This window comes from Vigna radiata, chromosome 5 (genome assembly GCF_000741045.1).
Source record: "Vigna radiata var. radiata cultivar VC1973A chromosome 5, Vradiata_ver6, whole genome shotgun sequence".
Lineage (NCBI taxonomy): Eukaryota > Viridiplantae > Streptophyta > Magnoliopsida > Fabales > Fabaceae > Vigna > Vigna radiata.
The window spans coordinates 5,620,528-5,638,400 of record NC_028355.1 but is presented as its reverse complement, the minus strand read 5'-3'; the positions used below and the strand labels follow the sequence as shown (position 1 = coordinate 5,638,400).

Sequence of the window (17,873 nt, the reverse complement as noted above, 5' to 3'; positions counted from 1 at the left end):
TATTTTTATATAAACATGTTTTGCTTGAAGAATATGATAGTAAAAGTTATACACACTTTAAATTGTAAATACGAAAACAGAAAAATGGACTCTAGTAAAAATAAAGAAAAGGTTAATTTGACACGTTAAAAAAATAATATAATTATAATTAAAATATTATTATTTATCTATATCATAGGAATGTTTTTGTCGTTTTTCGTATTAAAGTGTAGTTGTCCTAACAATAAATAAAGAAAAGATCACAGTAGAAGAAAATCATGTATAACAGAATTCAATTTTTCCCAATAAAAAGGGGCAAAATACTTTTGAAGAAGGAAGAAGCTAACATATTGACATAAAATAATACTTTGGAAAATTCTTAAAAGTATATTCTAATTTTTATTCTCATTTTACGAGGTTAGTGTAAGTCTAATATAACCATATTTTATCATTTTTCTAAAATGTCTTAGTATAAAACAATTATTTCAAAATAAATTATCCTCGTTTTATTTAACCTAGAAAATATTTTAATTAGTTTGTCAAATTCCAATTTATTCTTAATTTCTTTAAATATAATTTATATGTCAATGGTTCAAACTTAAACTATTAAATTAACTTTTCAATTTTTACCTACAACACAAGTACCTAGATAATATATCAGTCAAACATGAATTAATTTGAAATTATTACTTGTAAAGACACATTCATTATTATGCATATATGTTCATACAAAATTAATAGTTTGAGATATTTTTGAAGGAGAAATTAGTATACCAATTTAGATAATTATAGATATATAGCATATGCTGCACTCGAAGAAGCAGTTACCACCAAAGTTATTGAGAGGGAAAAGATAAAGACGAAGAGACAATGAAGACCTAAGTTTAAGTTTTTAGTTTTGGTTCAATGTTTACGTCAAACAAAAGGAAGGTAAAGATGATAAGAGTGGAAGTTTTAACAGATAAGAACAGCAGAAGTTTTTGCAACCCAACATTTTCCACTTACAATACCAAACCAAATCCATAAATCAAAGCCAAAAAGTAAAATATTCAGTATCATTACATGAAAGACTGATATATATATATATATATATATATATATATATATATATATATATATATATATATATATATATATATATATATATATATTTCTTAAACAAGTTATTCAAAATATTAGGTTAATGAAATATGACAAGTAATAATCATAATAATTATTATTATTCTTGTAAATTTTTTATTTAAGATTTTAATTACCTATATTTTATTACTTTTTAATTTTTATACATTTTATCTATATATGTAGCTCTATATGCTTCTGTTTCAGTATTTTATTGTATATTCTTGAAAATGAATTTTTCCATTTCAACCTAGAAATAAAAAAGATAAGTATTTAACATTCCAAATATTAAAAAATATTAATTACTTCTTCGATAAATTTGAAAATATATAATACTTTTATTTATTAAATGTTTATTTTGATCTCAAGTATTTAGTGTCTTTGACTTTGAATCTTAATCAATTTGAAACTATTTGTTTTGGTAAGATGATAAATCCGTGTCGAGGTATAAAGGAAATGGCGTATAAAGGAAATGGCGTTCATTCTTAATGAAGAGTTTTAAAAATAAATGTTCTAATTCTGAATTAGTCGAGTAAGATTGGTATGGTCAATTACTTTTAATTTGAAGTATTGTTGGTTTTAGAATCTATGTTTTGTTACGAGTTTGTTTTTAAAGGACGTTTTAGAGGATGGATGAAGAAAAGAGTATGTAAATTGTTTTTAGTCTCGACTCTTAAGCGATTAAAAAAAGTAAAATCATAAAACCAAATTTAAACTAAGGATAAAAAAGTAATTTCAATTTTTTATTGGGTAGTAGGTACCTGCAAGTATCGATAATGTAATATCTAAACCCGACCTGTTCCTGTTGAAATGGGATGAGGATAATTGCCTCTTGTCTCTGTCGAACGTTCTCCTAGCTCCTTACTCCAAATAACCGATCGGTGTAGAGGGTGACCTGTAGAATATACTTCGTTCTATGTAGGCCTTTAGTAATTCAATAGTGAGTTAAAAAGTGAGTTTACCCTCAACATTAACTCCTATACATAGAGTTTATAAGAATTTCACCAATTAATTTACCTTTTAATGATCATTAATACAAACCTTAACCACTTAACAGTAGTCATTGTAACATTAATTACGCCTTAACTCTTCTTAACTATTGTAGGGACCAAGCGGCTATGAGACGTTTTCTTGTCCGCTCGATTTTTACCCCCCAGCTTGTCACCCTATCTGATCGGTCGACTATAAGTCCATAGTAACACGACATATTAATGAGCGGGTATTAAAATATTTGTTACCCGCTACCTGCGAGTACCTATTATCCGCGTGTATCAACTATTCACAATGGGTTTTATTCGCAATTACCCGCGGGCACAATTGTTTTGTCATCCCTAATCCCTCCCTTCCCTACTCAAGATATTATTATATTTTATTTAAATATATTATTTTTAACCTTAGAAAAATATGGATTAATAATATAACAATTTTAAATAATTTATTTTTAATAATATTAAAGTTTAAAATTAAAATAGTTTTGAACCACTAATTTTATTATATAATTAAAAGAATAAAAATATACAAATGATTTAAATTATTAATATGCATAACAATAAAATAATTTTATATATAATTATTTTAATTTATTTAAGGGTTAAATATGTTTTTAGTCTCTATACTTTGGGGCGATTTTGGTTTTAGTCCCTCTTTCAAACTAAAATACAATTTAGTCCTCCAACTTTAGGAAACTCTGGTTTTAGTCCTCCAAAACTAACTCTGATAAAAATCTCCTAAGTTGGCTAACGTCTTTGTCTTTGTCCACGTGGGTTTACAGTTTTGGTTTGTAACGTTTGCCACATCAATAACCATCACCAGATATCCCCACATCCCCTGCTGCATGTATAACAAACTTGGGCTTCTTTCCAAGTTTTATAGGAGAATCCATGTCTGTTAAGTCACCTTTCTTCATTCTGGATACCAAATTAAAGGAAAGAGGTTAAATACTATCCTGCCACAATTAGAAGAAAATGGGCTTATTATATTTTTTTTCCATAAGTATGAGTTCATATGCAGACTTACCTTTTTTTTCTACTCTGGCTCATTTACAGGTTCCTCTTTCAAAATAACTTTACCATTACTGATATTAGACGAGTTTGGTCGTTTCTTATCAGTGTTGCAAGGTGCTTCTTGTAGAGATTCTTTTGCGGAAATGGATGGATCAGAATCCTTCAGAAGTCTGACAAGCTGGTTTGGAACACTCTTTTCTACAATTGGTTTGTTGGTAGACAAAATCTTATTTTCCCTAAGAGAATTAATCTTCTGTGGGGGATCATGACTATGCTCACTTTTACTGGGATTTATTTTTTGCAGAGTGGACAAATTCCAAGGGATTAATGGATTCTGAGAGTGAAAACCAGCCACTACTGGTGCTAAAAGCGGAAGATTTTTTTGAGAACCAAACTGAGATGCAACAAGATGATTCTTCGCTGACCCAAATTTACGACCATAGCTCTGCCTCTGTTTACTTCGGCGACCAGCAAGATCTGAACGCGATTCTAGGGTTTCAAGCATTCTCGAGTACCCACTCGAGCTCTGAGTTAGATGACTCGGTCTCAAACAAAATGCAGAGAACAAGTACAAACCTTCTGCGATTCACCTTCAACCTTCTTTCGAGCTAAAATTATGTCCTCCTCTTTAACTGCAACACGAACCCCAAGTCAGTTTTAAAATCAATTTCAATCTAAAAATTCCCAAATTGAAAGTGTAAATGTTAGCACATGTCAGAAAAGAATGAACAATACGTGGCAAATGTTACAAAGCAAAACTGTGATCCACATGGACAAAGACGTTAGTCAGCTCAGGTGATTTTTAACGGAGTTAGTTTTGGATGACTAAAACCAAATTCTAAAGTTGGAAGACTAAATTGTACCTTAGTTTGAAAGAGGAACTAAAACCAAAATCACCCCAAAATATAGGGACTAAAAACATATTTAACCCTTTATTTAATTAAAGATATTAATTACTTTATTTATGATTTTAAATGAAACATTTATATGATTAAATATATATATATATATATATATATATTAAAATAAAAAAATAAAAATATTATTATAATATTTATATAAAAATAGTAGATGAGTTGGAAGAGAAGAGATACGATATTGTTTTATTTAATATTTTAAAAGAAAATTAAAATATTTTTCTAGACAAATATCTTTTTAAGATAGAACATTTTAATATGAAACTAAAATTCTTGAAATTTATAAATAAATATTTTGTCATTTAAATTATAAAATTGTAAATATAAAAATAGTAATTCTTGTTTGGAAAATTATATCTTTTTCCACTTTAATAATTTTCTATGGTCTCCTTCTGATATCTTTTCTTTATCTCAGTTCAATTTTTCCTGTGTTATGGTCTTCCTTCTCTTCTCTTTCGTTTCTTATTCTCTTTTTCCTTCCTTCTTTCTTCTTCATCTCTGTTTATTAAATATTAACATAAAAATGACAATCTTTATATTCCGAATTACTAAATATCATCAAGAATTAATTTTAAATTATTAAATAATTAAAAAATTGTCCTATTTAAAAGAGTATTAAAATAAAAAACTTTTAATTCTATATTTGAAATAAATTTTAGGTAAAATTAAATTATCTTATTCTAAGTAACAATTTAAATTTGGCTTTTGCATTTTTTGCATATAAGTTTTCTCTTCTACAAAATGATTTGGGTTTTTTTACAACGTTTGGAGCTTAGTACACACCTAAATTCCATAACCTTCAAGAGGATATGTCTATATATATATATATATATATATATATATATATATATAAGGAATGGATTTAATATAATGTTTTTATTTGTGAAGCTCTGTTTGAATTTTGTACGTATGTGATATTAAAAAAGAGAGGTGAGTAGATAAAGCAAAGGAACATTCTAACAACCTATTTAGCTTGTGGAACCCAAGTCATGTATTTTTGTATTATATTATTGACATGACTTTGTGGGATAAGTCTATGTTTATCTACATTACTTCAATTTTTAAATTTAGACGTGTTCTCAATAATTCAGAATTTAGCTGTTTGACATGGTCAATTTTTTTCATTTTTTTTATTTATATTAAAACCAATCTATCAACCAAAATTCAAAGTCAATTCTAATTAAACGCTATAAGAATCACTTTTCCAATTTTTATTCTTTATTACTTACTTTCACACCATATTTATCTACTCCAACATATGAAATGTCTGTCTTACCCATTTTGCAAACAAAAATGTTAAATCATCTCTTTATAAATAATTTACATAATAAATATTGCATAACTTTTTATGTTTTACGAGTCCAGTTTGTGTAAAATAAGGGTAAATTTCTCAAAGAAAATACTTAATATATATTACTTATACATTTTATGGTGCTTTTTTTAATAATATTTTGGTTATTAATTTTTTAACTGAATCATCATAAAAATAAGGAATTTCTTATGTATTATGCATATAATGTTTGAATTGTTCTCCTTTAATCAATATAAAAGAAATAAAAGTCTAATCTAATCCTTACGAATTTACCTTAATTAGTACAATATTACATAGGTTAGACTTTTACATTCTTTAAATATAAAGGAAAAAATTTCACGTTTGAACTAATTATAGAATGTGTTATAATAGTTTACAACCATCACTTTTATTTTTATCTTGGGACTCAGATCTTCTGAAATTGCAAATACAACCCTAGGTGGCATCCAAATTCTCTGCAGTTATTTTTATATGCAAAGAATCTTTTATCACGCTGGAAAGTAATTTTCTTTTACAGAAATGTAAATTTAAAAAAAGAAATCAAATTTAAACACAACTAAACAATACTTTTGACAATAATTTATAAATATAACTTAATTTTGTGCACAAACCTAGTATTTAGCTTGCTATATTTACATTTTTATCTCTTTTTTTTTTTTTACAATGATATAACAATCTCATTTTTAAAGTACGTGAGGAGAAGTTGAAATGAAACTGTTTAATGTTTAATATAATTAATTAACCGATTGATATATCGAGTAATTTTATAATATATAAATAGTTTCAATAATTTTTTTTAATTATTTAGAGTCAAAGAATATTTTTTATGAATTCTTCATAAAATTTGTAAAATATTAAGATAAATAATGAGGAAAAAATATATATATTAGAATTAAATGTGGTTTAAAAATAGTAAAATTTGATTATTTTATATTAAAATAATTCATATAAATAGAAAGTTTTATAAACAAGTTTTATTATTTTAAAACACATTATTTCGACAAATAATTTTTCTAGAATTTTTTGACCTTTTTTTCTAGAAGTTTCCACCCTTGGTTCATCTGATTGAAAATCTAAGATCATAGAAGTGATCTTCACAGTAAACTCTTCAATTTGGAGATATTGATTTCTTTGATAGAGTAAATTGTTATTTTTTCCCCTTTTCGTATGATCAATTTGTTATTCCCTTGCATGTGGTTTTTCTTGCTTGCTTGTGTTTTTTGAATCATCAATATGACTCTCAACTGATCAATGGTCCTTATGGTAGGTCTTGATCATTCTTGTAATCTCCCTATGTGTAAATAGAGCATCTTGTGGAATGGAAGGTGTTTTAGACGGTTAAAGTTGTTAAAGGTTGTTTTCAACAGTGAGGGAAACTAATTATACTTATTTTAAGTTAAATTGTTTGGTTAATTATATGTATATATATTGAACAATGATTTAATGTGATATGTATGACGTTTGATTTAATCTGTTTTAGATGTGTGATATTCGCATGTATTATTATATGTTGAAAGCATGAGCTTTATAGTTTGTCTATGAATTGTAATGCCTTTGTGAAATTCTATAATTGAGTAATCTGACTTTACTCAAGTTAAAAGCATAAAATTTGAAGTGTTTGAAAGTTTACTAAGTGTGGATTAACTCAAGAGGAGTCAAATTGCTCAATCAAAGCTCAAATAGGGGGTTTTAGGTAATAATACACCTTCAGACACCATTGCAACATCGTCGAGTGCCACTAAGACAATGACCACTAACTTAAGGGCACTGAACGCCACTTTTTGTCTGTCAAATGCAACCAAACTAGTGGGTTTACAGGGTTGTACTGCTAGACACCACTTTTTTTAACCGGGGCGCAACCCTATTTTTCTGGTCTGCGTCATCTTGGGAAAAAAATGGAATTCTCCCTTCTTTAACTGTTGGATCGAGATGAAATTTTGATAGTAGGTCCTGCACACATGATTTGTTACTTTGATTGGTGGTTGATTTGAGGTATGTAATTAGAAAATTTAGTCTCTTATATTTATTCTATTTTAGGTTTCTCTTTTGTGAAAAGTATTTCTCATTTGTGGTTTTGGTTTGGTCTTGGAATAAAAGAAGGTATTTGGTTGTTGATAGAATTGTTGGTGGATTCATTAATGAATATGAATGTGTATAATGATATATGAAATTATGATGATGATAGACTTGTTAATGGATTTGAGCATGTGTGAAAATATATGATGGTTGTAATTGATCATGAACATGATATTACTTAGTATGGATGAATATAAATATGGTTGATTGTTTGGTATTAAAAATTTGATGTGGAATCATGTTTATGGATGAAAGTATGAGTTTGGCATAATTCTAGGAATCTTGTTGGGAGATTCTATAGCGGTTGTATGGAGATATCTTCATACTCTATAATAACCATTTACACTCATGTATAGTAGAATGAATTATGTAGTGAGAGTAGCAGAAGATCCTAGTATGAAGATAGGATAATGGCCTTAGACGCAAAAGGAATTATAACCTTGTGAGTGATAAGGTGAAACCCATTTGCAAATGATCTACAAAGTAGTAAAAGCCACCACAATTGCATGTCTACGGTGATTCTGACATTAAATGCATGTATCCAGATAATTGAGTATAGATAATTGAGTATAGAAGAGTTTTTGATTATATGGTTTATATCTATATGATTGTTTAGAGTGCATTGGATTCTAATACAACATGTTTTACTAATATATGATATTTCTTTTGTAAATTAGTTTACTCTTCTGTAATGTTTATCTTATTTATATTTCTCTCTATGTTTTTGCAATAATTACCATACATGAAATATACTTTATACTCTAGATTATTTGTTTTAAATATTATTATGAAATGTTTTATTTTATTATTTTTATGATGCTATAAAATATTGCATAAATAAGTTTTTAACAGTGACAATAAAAAGTATTATTAAAAAAAAACTATACGTTTAAGTTTCTTCATCACAATGAAATATGGTAAAGAAAGATGAATAATATTTGAAAACACAAAACGAAATGGTTTTAAATACAAGGTAAAATTATTAACCTACATGTATAGGTAAGAGTTAAACCATTCTAAAATACCAAAAAATTGGTTTCAAGTGAAAGAATAAAAATTGTAGCTCTACATATGCCATTAATGAGGAAAAGAAAGGATATGAAATATTTCAAATAAGTAACACACAATTATTACTCTATACATGTATTTTAAAAAAGTAAAATTATATTTGGAAATAAGGTAATATAAAAACAAAATTATCATTCTATAAATATGTGAGAAAATGAAATTATACTTGAAAGCATGATAAAATAGGGATTAACTAAATACTAAAATAAATTAAATATTACAATCACAATAAGAACAATTTAAGAAAGAAAACATCACTATCCAAACCATAAGAGATGAGATATCTACCTCAAATCCACAAGAGATTAATACTCCATTTGAATCACACAAATGATGAACAACTTCTCATAACAACAACAATAATGCTCAATTATTCAATATCACACTTAATGAAAGTTATCGCTCTACCCACATTAGAGTTTTAAAGCCTTCTCACCCAATTTTCAAGTTTGGTTGACTTCTTTAACTTCTCTATTTTTTAGAATGAAATCTCTACTTCATTTACTTGAGTCAAATTTGGAATTAGGTTCAGAAGATGAATAGTTAGGTTCCAATTGCTATAAATAATCAATTATTTACAAGCAAAAATTAATTATTGCTACATTGTTTCTTAAAGAAAATGTTTCAGTGCAGTTTTTCTTTTTATCAACAATTAATTATTCTAAAGTGATAATCGATCATTTAACTTAAATAATAACCAATTAACTTAAGTTTAAATCGGTAATCGATAATCACTATGTAGTTTGAAAAAATAGTTTTCTCTTTAAACAATATTGTTATATGTTACATGCTAAACTAAAGAAACCATAAACAAAAACTAGAATATATTCCAAAGGCATATTATATTAATAATAAAATACAAGTCTTCTAATTTACTTTTGGCTTCTAAAAATTCATATCTGAACTTGGCATCATCATCAAAATCAGCTTTCTTGAAAGAGAAAGTTCAACAACTTTTTCTTTTGTCAACGGAAGAAAAAAGGTTTGAGCTTGGTTCATTAATAAATAAAGCACTAAGACAATAAAAACATGTGCACAAGAAAGAAGGAGAGCATGACCTTAGACACTCCAAACTTAGTGATTTCTAGAAGAATTTTATAAATTTGAAAACACCTAGACGACTTTCTTAATTAGATATAGTTCGCATGTACCATTGTTTGGAACCTTCAAATGAATTAAAAATTCTTTAAAATTTTGTGAAAAACTTGGGAGTCCTCTTAGGACTTTAGTATTCTTTCTTTTAGAGTTTTACCTTGAAGTCCTAGTAGTTTAAGTGGTGATTCAACCTCTCAAGTATCTCTAATTTACTTAAGTGATGTGACTCTCCTATTATCTTTTAGTTTTCTTTTTCTTTTTTTTTTGTCTTTGTTCTTATTTGTGCCTTAATTCAATTTTCATATGTTTCTTGTTATGGAACAAGTAGCTGAAGCTTATATTATATCATTAATTCACTTTAAATTTCATTTACTTTTCTGATTGAATATAATGAATTGCAAGATAACCGTTCATTCATACTTTATAAAATTCCATTATTTGGTATTCAAAGGAAGTTTAGTTCATGGTTATGTGAATAAATCTAGTTTATATTAGTAAGAGAATGATTCAATTTCAAATATTCTTCAAAATATTTGTCACTATTTCGGTTCGTGTTTGATTTAATCAAACATTTTTAGTGTTAAATCTTGCTAAGTGCATATTTTAGAATTGATTTTAGCTCATTGTTGTTGGTCCTAGAGTTTTATATTGGTTATAGTGCCTTGTTATTGATTTTGGTATGAAAGTCTAACTTGCTCAAAGAATATTATTACCAATAGATTAACCAACCACAGTGCTTATCTTGGTAAATCGGCTTTAATTGTGGTATTAGTTTGAGCGTTAGTTCAAGTGTTAATATAAAAAGTATATGAGAATATCATTTTAAAATAAGAAAAATAAAATTATTAGTCCACCTTGTCCCGTTTTAAAAAATATATTATCATTACATATTATTTTACTTTTCCTGAAAAAAAAATTAAATAAAAATTCAATCATATAAAAATATATAATCATATCTTATTTTAATACTTAAAAGTATAAAATATTAAATAAAAGGTGGATTCAGTTGAGAAAGATAATAGGACAATATTATTGTTTTGAACATGCACGTGAAAAAAATCATATTAGAAAACACAAAAGTAAAGAAAAAAAATAATACAGGAGTTTAGTACAGGAAAGTCAAAGATGCATAGGTCCACACGAAGCAGGTATCACTAGTCAAGAATTGCTAGCGGTGGAGTAGTTGTCTAAACAATATTACTGGGGTTAAAATTCAATTCATTAATATTTATATCATTAATTGATATGTGAAGCATTTTATTATTTACTTAAGTTCATTTCAATAATTTTTTTAATTATTTCAATATAATATATGAAAGCTACCATTCAAAAACAAAAACAAAATTATTTGGGTATATAAAAATAGTAATTCTGAAAAATAAAAAATATACAAGACTTTCCACTTAAAAGTGAACATTTATCAAAAACTTTAATATAATTAAGTATATTTTCATCCTAATCTATTGCCCCAAAAACATAATAAATTAGGTTGTAGATATTTTATCAATATTTATATTTTTAACTGTTATATAATAATAATAACTGATTTAAAATATATTAAAATAAGAAATAAAATATACAATTATTAAGAAGAAAATATATTTCACTTTTTTTCTTATTTACACTTATTTCATTTTAATTCTAAAATTGTGATTAGGTAAGTGTGTTTGAAATATAGATTACATAAGAAAAAATAAAAATATAAAAAATATTTTCAATGAGAAAGACGAAATTATCTTGTTATATTGAATGCAATACCCAAAAACAGGATAAAAGACAACGAGATAAAAAAAAACTCTTATTTAAGAAAATACTTTTTACAATATAATCAAACACAATAAGAACTCTCTAAAATTAAACTATTTGTTTGAAAATTATATTTTTAGGACAACAAAATCTAACATTATACTTTAAATTAATCAATTTTAAGTTACAAATAAGAATAAAAAAATTAAATTCAAATAATTACTTACTTAATTTTATATACGAATACATTAAATCACATAATCGTAATCCGATAATTATCAATTAATGCAGGCAATCAATTAAATTAAAAAGACATCATTACAATAGAATATTTGTGGGAATAAAATATTTATGCAATAATTTAATGTAAAGAGTAGACATAATATATTTATTAAAAGTTTCAAATAATGCTTGCATAAGAATTTATTGCAAGGACAGTTTGGGAAGAAAGAAAATGAGGAGGAACTGGATGGCAGTGCCAGCTTAAGACCACCTAGATTGAAATATATCCACTGTGGCGTTTCTTTTTGTCTCCATAATAATAATAATAATAATAATAAATTAAAATCTGTGTCCAACTATTTTGCTTCTATTTTCTGACTTTGTAATCCGTTGTTTCTTTCCGACAGCATCCTTTGTTGAACAAACACTTTCCAAGTTGACAAAAACAGAGGCACCCAAACCAAAGGGAACTTGGGATACAAAACTCCCAACATAATTTTTTTTTATCCGATTGTTAGAATCCGTAAAACTCCTACAAAATCTCACCAGTTTCGAACCTAACACACTTATCCCATATTTCATATTTATCTAGAAACTGGAAAGAAACAATCTTTTCACTGACAAAAATTCTTTTCATTCTTTGCAACTTCCTTTCACAATTCAATTTCACACCTCTATATTCTGCTCCAGTTATTTCAGTACATATCCAAAGGTCTTGTTGGTTGTTGAGATACCGAAGAAGAAGAAGGTAAAATGACTATTTCAGATTTCATTGACTTGTTCTCTTTTCCTTTGAATTATCTTCTCCAAGATAAGACCCTTTGTTTCCATTTCATTAGCTTCTTCAGGAGATTGCGGGGACATTAGTTTTTGAAACCTGCTTTCATTTTCTTCTTCTCTCTCTGTTTTCTGTGTGTTATCCTTGTGTTGCTTGGATCAGTTTGATGCTATTAAGGTAAATGCATGTTCTGTTCGGTGTTCTTGATTCTGTTGTTATTTGCATGGAGCTGGCTGATTGGTGAAAGGTATTTTTCTCTGAATGAAAAAAATGCTGCCATTTGTAATAACACAATAAACTTTACTGCATTACGTAAAATTGTAAAATAAATCTTTTATAAGCTTGCTTAATAATTTAGCTTATCCTTATCAACTATTATTGGACTCTGCTTCAAATTCCCTTGTATGGTTTGAGGGGGGGGAAAATTTCCATCCTTCATCCTTTATCCCTTCACCATTGCATTAATTCAGCATTTTTTTTTCCTGTTTCTTTTATTAATTTCACTTTTTGTGTAGATGTTCTTTCCTGTTCTGATTTGTTTGGTAGGGAGACACTTTTATTTCCATTTTAGAGCAATTGGGTGGATTTATTTCCTTTCTTAATTGAGAGAAGAGATTGAGGGTTTTTTCCGGAGTTTAATTGATATATATATATATTTGAATGGAAGTGAAGAAATTGACACCTGCTTAGCAGTGTTGTACCTAGCCGTCCTAGAGTTAAAAGCCTTCTAGTTCACAGGCTTCATAGGAGAGACAGAGTAAGATTGAGAAGCCTGTTCTTGAGTGAAAATCCAATCTAGATATACTTACGAAGGTTATTTTTTTTTTATATTTTTGTATTGTGAGTAATCTCTTGTTTTTAGGTTTTTTGTTCTGTGTTTCTGATTAAAATGTGCTTGTATAGATTTGGGTGATCTAAGTTCAGATTCGAATAGACCTTCATGAGATTAATCGCCTCAGTCTGAGATAAACTAAGGTAAATGTGTGGTTTATCTTATATGCAGTTTAATCTTTTATAGCTTTTTGTTTTGCTCTGATGACTATGGATTTTTGGCTGAATCTGCTGAATGTCTACTGTTGGACTGGACCCACTAAACCCACTTTTTTTTTTTATCTATCGTTTTCGTCTTTTTTTTTTTCTTCTGAAACAGAGAATTCAATTGATTTTATTTTGAAGATTGGAAGATTTAACAAAATGTTTTCAATTGTAAAGGTCATGATCTTAATTTTTCATTCCAGAATATATCCCTTAGAAGATATAGTGGTCTTTTGGTGGGGCAGAGATATACTGTTATTTATTTCATTTGGACTTCCTACACAAAGCTGAAATCATAGTATAGATACATAAAGCGTGTATTTGGTGTCTGCCTCGTGTTGAAACTGTAGAATGTGTGTGAAAAACATGTAAAAGTTAACCTTCCAGGAAGTTTCCTCGTTACCAAGGCGAAAAAGAGCATCTTTTCTGAAAGTAGCATAGAACATACTGAAAATCTGGTGATCACAGTTATCTAAGACTTGGTTTTCTACTTTTCATATTCTTTAACTTTAGATCATAGTCATCTTGATTATTGTATTTAGTAACTGAAAATTAAGTTGATGTTTCTATTTCTTACGTAATGTACAGATTTCTTCTGCTAAATTAAATGGTTGCTAATTACTGAATAATGCTTGAAGAATTTATAGCTGAATTGCTGTGTCTAACATGCTGCTTATACGTTTGTAAGATTTAATGATTCTTCCACTTGTTGGATTCTAATTTCAACAATGAAGGATTCAACCATAGTAATTATAACTTTGCAAGTGTTTGTCTCATGTCTATATAACACAAATTTGTTCCACACTTTCAAATCAATCCATGGAGCAAACACATGTACTGAAAGCAGTGAGATACTGAAAATTGCTGAAGCACTGAACTTGTGGAATAAGACTGTGTAATGTATTTATGTCCTATCCTACTGCATTGTGAGTAGATAATAAATGCTTCTCTTCTACCTTTGCAGGTAACTGCATTTCTTTGGATTGATTTCAAGGTCTTTTCAGGTGTAGATACCCGTTCCTAAATCACACTAATTTATATCTTCAAATACTTTGAAGTAAAGATGGTGGCAAGGTCATGCTTGAATTTGTTAGACCTGGTATCAGGGGATATGCTAAATTTCCCTCAAACTCCCAGATCTCTTCCAAGAGTTATGACTGATCCAGTAATCGTTTCTCATGGAGATGGTAAACAAAGTAATGATGATTATTCGGGTGTTAATTCATCTGAACACCGTCGCAAGATAATTATAGTATCAAATTCTCTTCCAGTCAATGGGAAAAGGGATAAGGTATCTGGCAGATGGTGCTTCAGTTATGATGAGGATTCAATTTTTTGGCAGTTAAAGGATGGTCTTTCTCCTGATGCTGATGTGGTGTATGTGGGATCTCTGAAGGTTGATGTTGATGCAAGTGAGCAAGATAAAGTTTCCCTTCAGTTGATGGAGGAATTCAACTGCTTGCCTACTTTTATTCCTCCAGAACTCTACAAGCAATTCCATGATGGATTCTGCAAGCAACATTTGTGGCCTCTATTCCATTACATGTTGCCCATGTATCCAGGCAATCAACGCTTTGACAGGTCACAGTGGCAGGCTTATGTTTCTGCTAACAAGATATTTGCAGATAAAGTCATGGAGGTCCTTAATCCAGAAGATGATTATGTATGGGTTCATGATTATCATCTTATGGTACTTCCCACTTTTCTGCGGAAGCGTTGTAGTCGTGTCAAGCTTGGTTTTTTCCTTCACAGTCCATTTCCTTCATCAGAAATTTATAAAACTCTGCCTGTCAGAGGTGAAATTTTGAAAGCACTGCTTAATGCAGATTTAGTTGGTTTTCACACCTTTGATTATGCTCGCCATTTTCTCTCCTGCTGCAGACGAATGCTAGGCTTGGAACATGAATCCAAGAGGGGTTACATTGGGCTTGAATACTCTGGTCGCACAATATTCATTAAAATTTTGCCTGCTGGGATTCACATGGGTCGACTTCAATCAGCCTTAGAGCATCCTTCCTCTTCTGACAAAGTCAGAGAAATCCACCAACAATTTAAGGGGAAAAAACTTATTCTTGGTGTTGATGATATGGACATATTCAAAGGTGTCAGTTTAAAATTCTTGGCCATAGAACAACTCCTGCAACAGTATCCAGAAATGCAAGGTGAAATAACACTGATCCAAATTTTAAACCCCCCAAGTAGTGCTGACAAAGATGTTGAGAATGCAAAGGAGGAGGCTTACATTACAGCCAAAAAGATAAACCAAAGGTTTGGTTCAGAAAGTTATCAACCTATCATCATCATTGACCGCCATGTTCCTTTCTATGAGAAGGCAGCCTATTATGCTTTGGCCGAATGTTGCATTGTGAATGCAGTTCGGGATGGTTTGAATTTGGTTCCATACAAGTACACTATTTGTAGGCAGGGAAGTTCTAAAGTGGATGAAGCCTTAGAAATTGCTTCTGACTCCCCGCGTGCGAGTGCACTTGTTGTTTCTGAGTTTATAGGTTGCTCACCATCTCTTAGTGGGGCAATAAGGGTAAACCCATGGGATATTGATGCAGTAGCCGAAGCACTAAATTTGGCAATCACAATGCCTGATGGAGAGAAGCAGCTTCGACATGAGAAGCACTACAGATACGTTAGTTCACATGATGTGGCCTACTGGGCTCGAAGCTTTGAGCAAGATCTAGTGTTTTCATGCAAGGATCACTATAGGAACCGTTGCTGGGGCATTGGCTTTGGTCTCAACTTCAGAATTTTATCTCTGTCTCCTAGTTTCAGGAGGCTATCCATAGACCACATTGTCCCTGCATATAAAAGGAGCAGTTGCAGGGCAATCTTTTTGGATTATGATGGCACAGTTGTACCTCAAGCATCCATCGTGAAAGCCCCCAGTCCTGAAGTCATATCCGTGCTAAATAATCTTTGCAGTGATGTTAACAACACTGTGTTTATTGTTAGTGGAAGGGGAAAAACTCCATTGAGTGAATGGTTTGATCAGTGTGAGAATCTTGGTATAGCAGCTGAGCATGGTTATTTTATAAGGTAAGTGGCTTATAGTTTATGTCAAATTCGACTATTAATCATAATAACTTCCCCGAAATGACTTCAACAGTACCTGAACATACCCTTTAAAGGAAAAACAGAAAAAGGTGAAAAAGAAAGTGGCTTTTATCCAGGACCTACAGCATTTGCTTATAATGTTATGTACTGTCAAAATTTGAACTCACCTTTTAGTACATCTTTATGTAGGGCTTTTAGCTTTTCATGAGTTTGTCTGGTTAGAACAGATGGTACTTATGTTTGATATTTTCTGTAGATAGTAAATTTGAATTCTCCTTGTAGTAAATGTTCATATATATATGGGTGTTTCTGCTTCTTATGGCAAAGTGGTTATCATGTCACTGTCAAGTTCTTTAAGGTGATGTTATTCTTATTTGATCTTTACTTCAGGTGGGGTAAGCATGCTAGTTGGCAAATGAGTCATGCAGATACAGATTTTGCATGGAAAAGGATTGCTGAACCTGTGATGAAATCTTATATGGAAGCCACAGATGGATCCTCTGTAGAGACCAAAGAGAGTGCCTTGGTATGGCATTACCGTGATGCAGATCCTGATTTTGGATCTTGGCAAGCCATGGAGCTGTTGGATCACCTTGAAAATGTACTTGCAAATGAACCTGTTGCTGTAAAAAAAGGACAACATATTATAGAAGTCAAGCCTCAGGTGCTTTCTGTATTCATCACTTCTCATCTCAAGTTATTATTTTTCTCAAAATCTAACATTGGCTAATCAATGCATTACAGGGCATTACAAAAGGGTTAGTTGCACAGGAAGTTCTTTCTACCCTAACAAAAAAGGGTAAATTGCCAGATTTTGTACTGTGCATTGGTGATGATAGGTCTGATGAGGATATGTTTGAGAGCATTTTAACCAGATCTTACAGTGCTACATCCTCCTCAGCACCAGAAATCTTTGCATGCACTGTTGGACAAAAACCAAGCAAAGCTAGATACTACCTAGATGACACCATGGATGTGATGTCATTACTTGAGGGTCTTGGTGCTGCTTCAGTGCCTAAATCAAGATATTCTACAGAGAAAAGAGAAGTATGTTTTGAGAATATCCTATAAAGTAAAGGTAAACTTTAGCTGTGTAGACAACAGCATAGGAAAAGGAAACAGTTTTGATTGGTTGTTTTTGGTATGATGTACAAAAAACTTTGAATCTGACTTTTGATTATAGAAAATGTTGGTAGCAGCTTTAGGTCTCAAAAAATGAACACAGGGAATTAGAGTGATTGGTAGGTGGGGACAAATGGGTGTATCTGTAGCTCTAAAAGGATACTGAATATGTTGATAGATACAGAATCTAGGCATTCTTCCCAGGAATTCATTGCTTGTATATTTGATGACTTCTTTTATACATTAATGTCACTCTAGTATTTTTTGGAATTTCATACTTTAACACTTGTTAGATTTATCATGAAAGGAAAAGAGAAATATTAGAAGGATGGATT

The 17,873-nt window shown here is 29.7% G+C and overlaps 1 protein-coding gene across 8 annotated transcripts; it reads left to right on the top strand.

Moving 5' to 3' along the window:
* Window positions 1-11,924: 11,924 nt before the first annotated feature.
* On the top strand, window positions 11,925-17,873 carry LOC106762884 (probable alpha,alpha-trehalose-phosphate synthase [UDP-forming] 9). Of its 8 annotated transcripts, XM_022780529.1 has the most exons (6): window positions 11,925-12,285; window positions 12,377-12,562; window positions 13,219-13,290; window positions 14,315-16,398; window positions 16,807-17,080; window positions 17,161-17,873. In XM_022780529.1, exons 4-6 carry the CDS (start codon window positions 14,414-14,416, stop codon window positions 17,485-17,487), a joined length of 2,586 nt encoding a protein of 861 aa, XP_022636250.1. In that variant the 5' UTR covers window positions 11,925-12,285; window positions 12,377-12,562; window positions 13,219-13,290; window positions 14,315-14,413; the 3' UTR covers window positions 17,488-17,873. The 8 variants fall into 8 exon arrangements, with proteins under 8 accessions (XP_022636250.1, XP_022636253.1, XP_022636249.1 ...); XM_022780532.1 differs by lacking the exon at window positions 12,377-12,562 and having other exon boundaries at window positions 14,355-16,398; XM_022780528.1 differs by lacking the exon at window positions 12,377-12,562.

What these genes read in the sequence shown, in the direction of transcription:
- LOC106762884 (XM_022780533.1), top strand. Translation starts at nt 14,414, where the DNA reads ATGGTGGCAAGGTCATGCTTGAATTTGTTAGACCTGGTATCAGGGGAT. An exon ending in GAGCATGGTTATTTTATAAG is followed by an intron (nt 16,399 to 16,806) that starts GTAAGTGGCTTA and finishes TCTTTACTTCAG; the next exon opens with GTGGGGTAAGCATGCTAGTT. An exon ending in TTATAGAAGTCAAGCCTCAG is followed by an intron (nt 17,081 to 17,160) that starts GTGCTTTCTGTA and finishes AATGCATTACAG; the next exon opens with GGCATTACAAAAGGGTTAGT.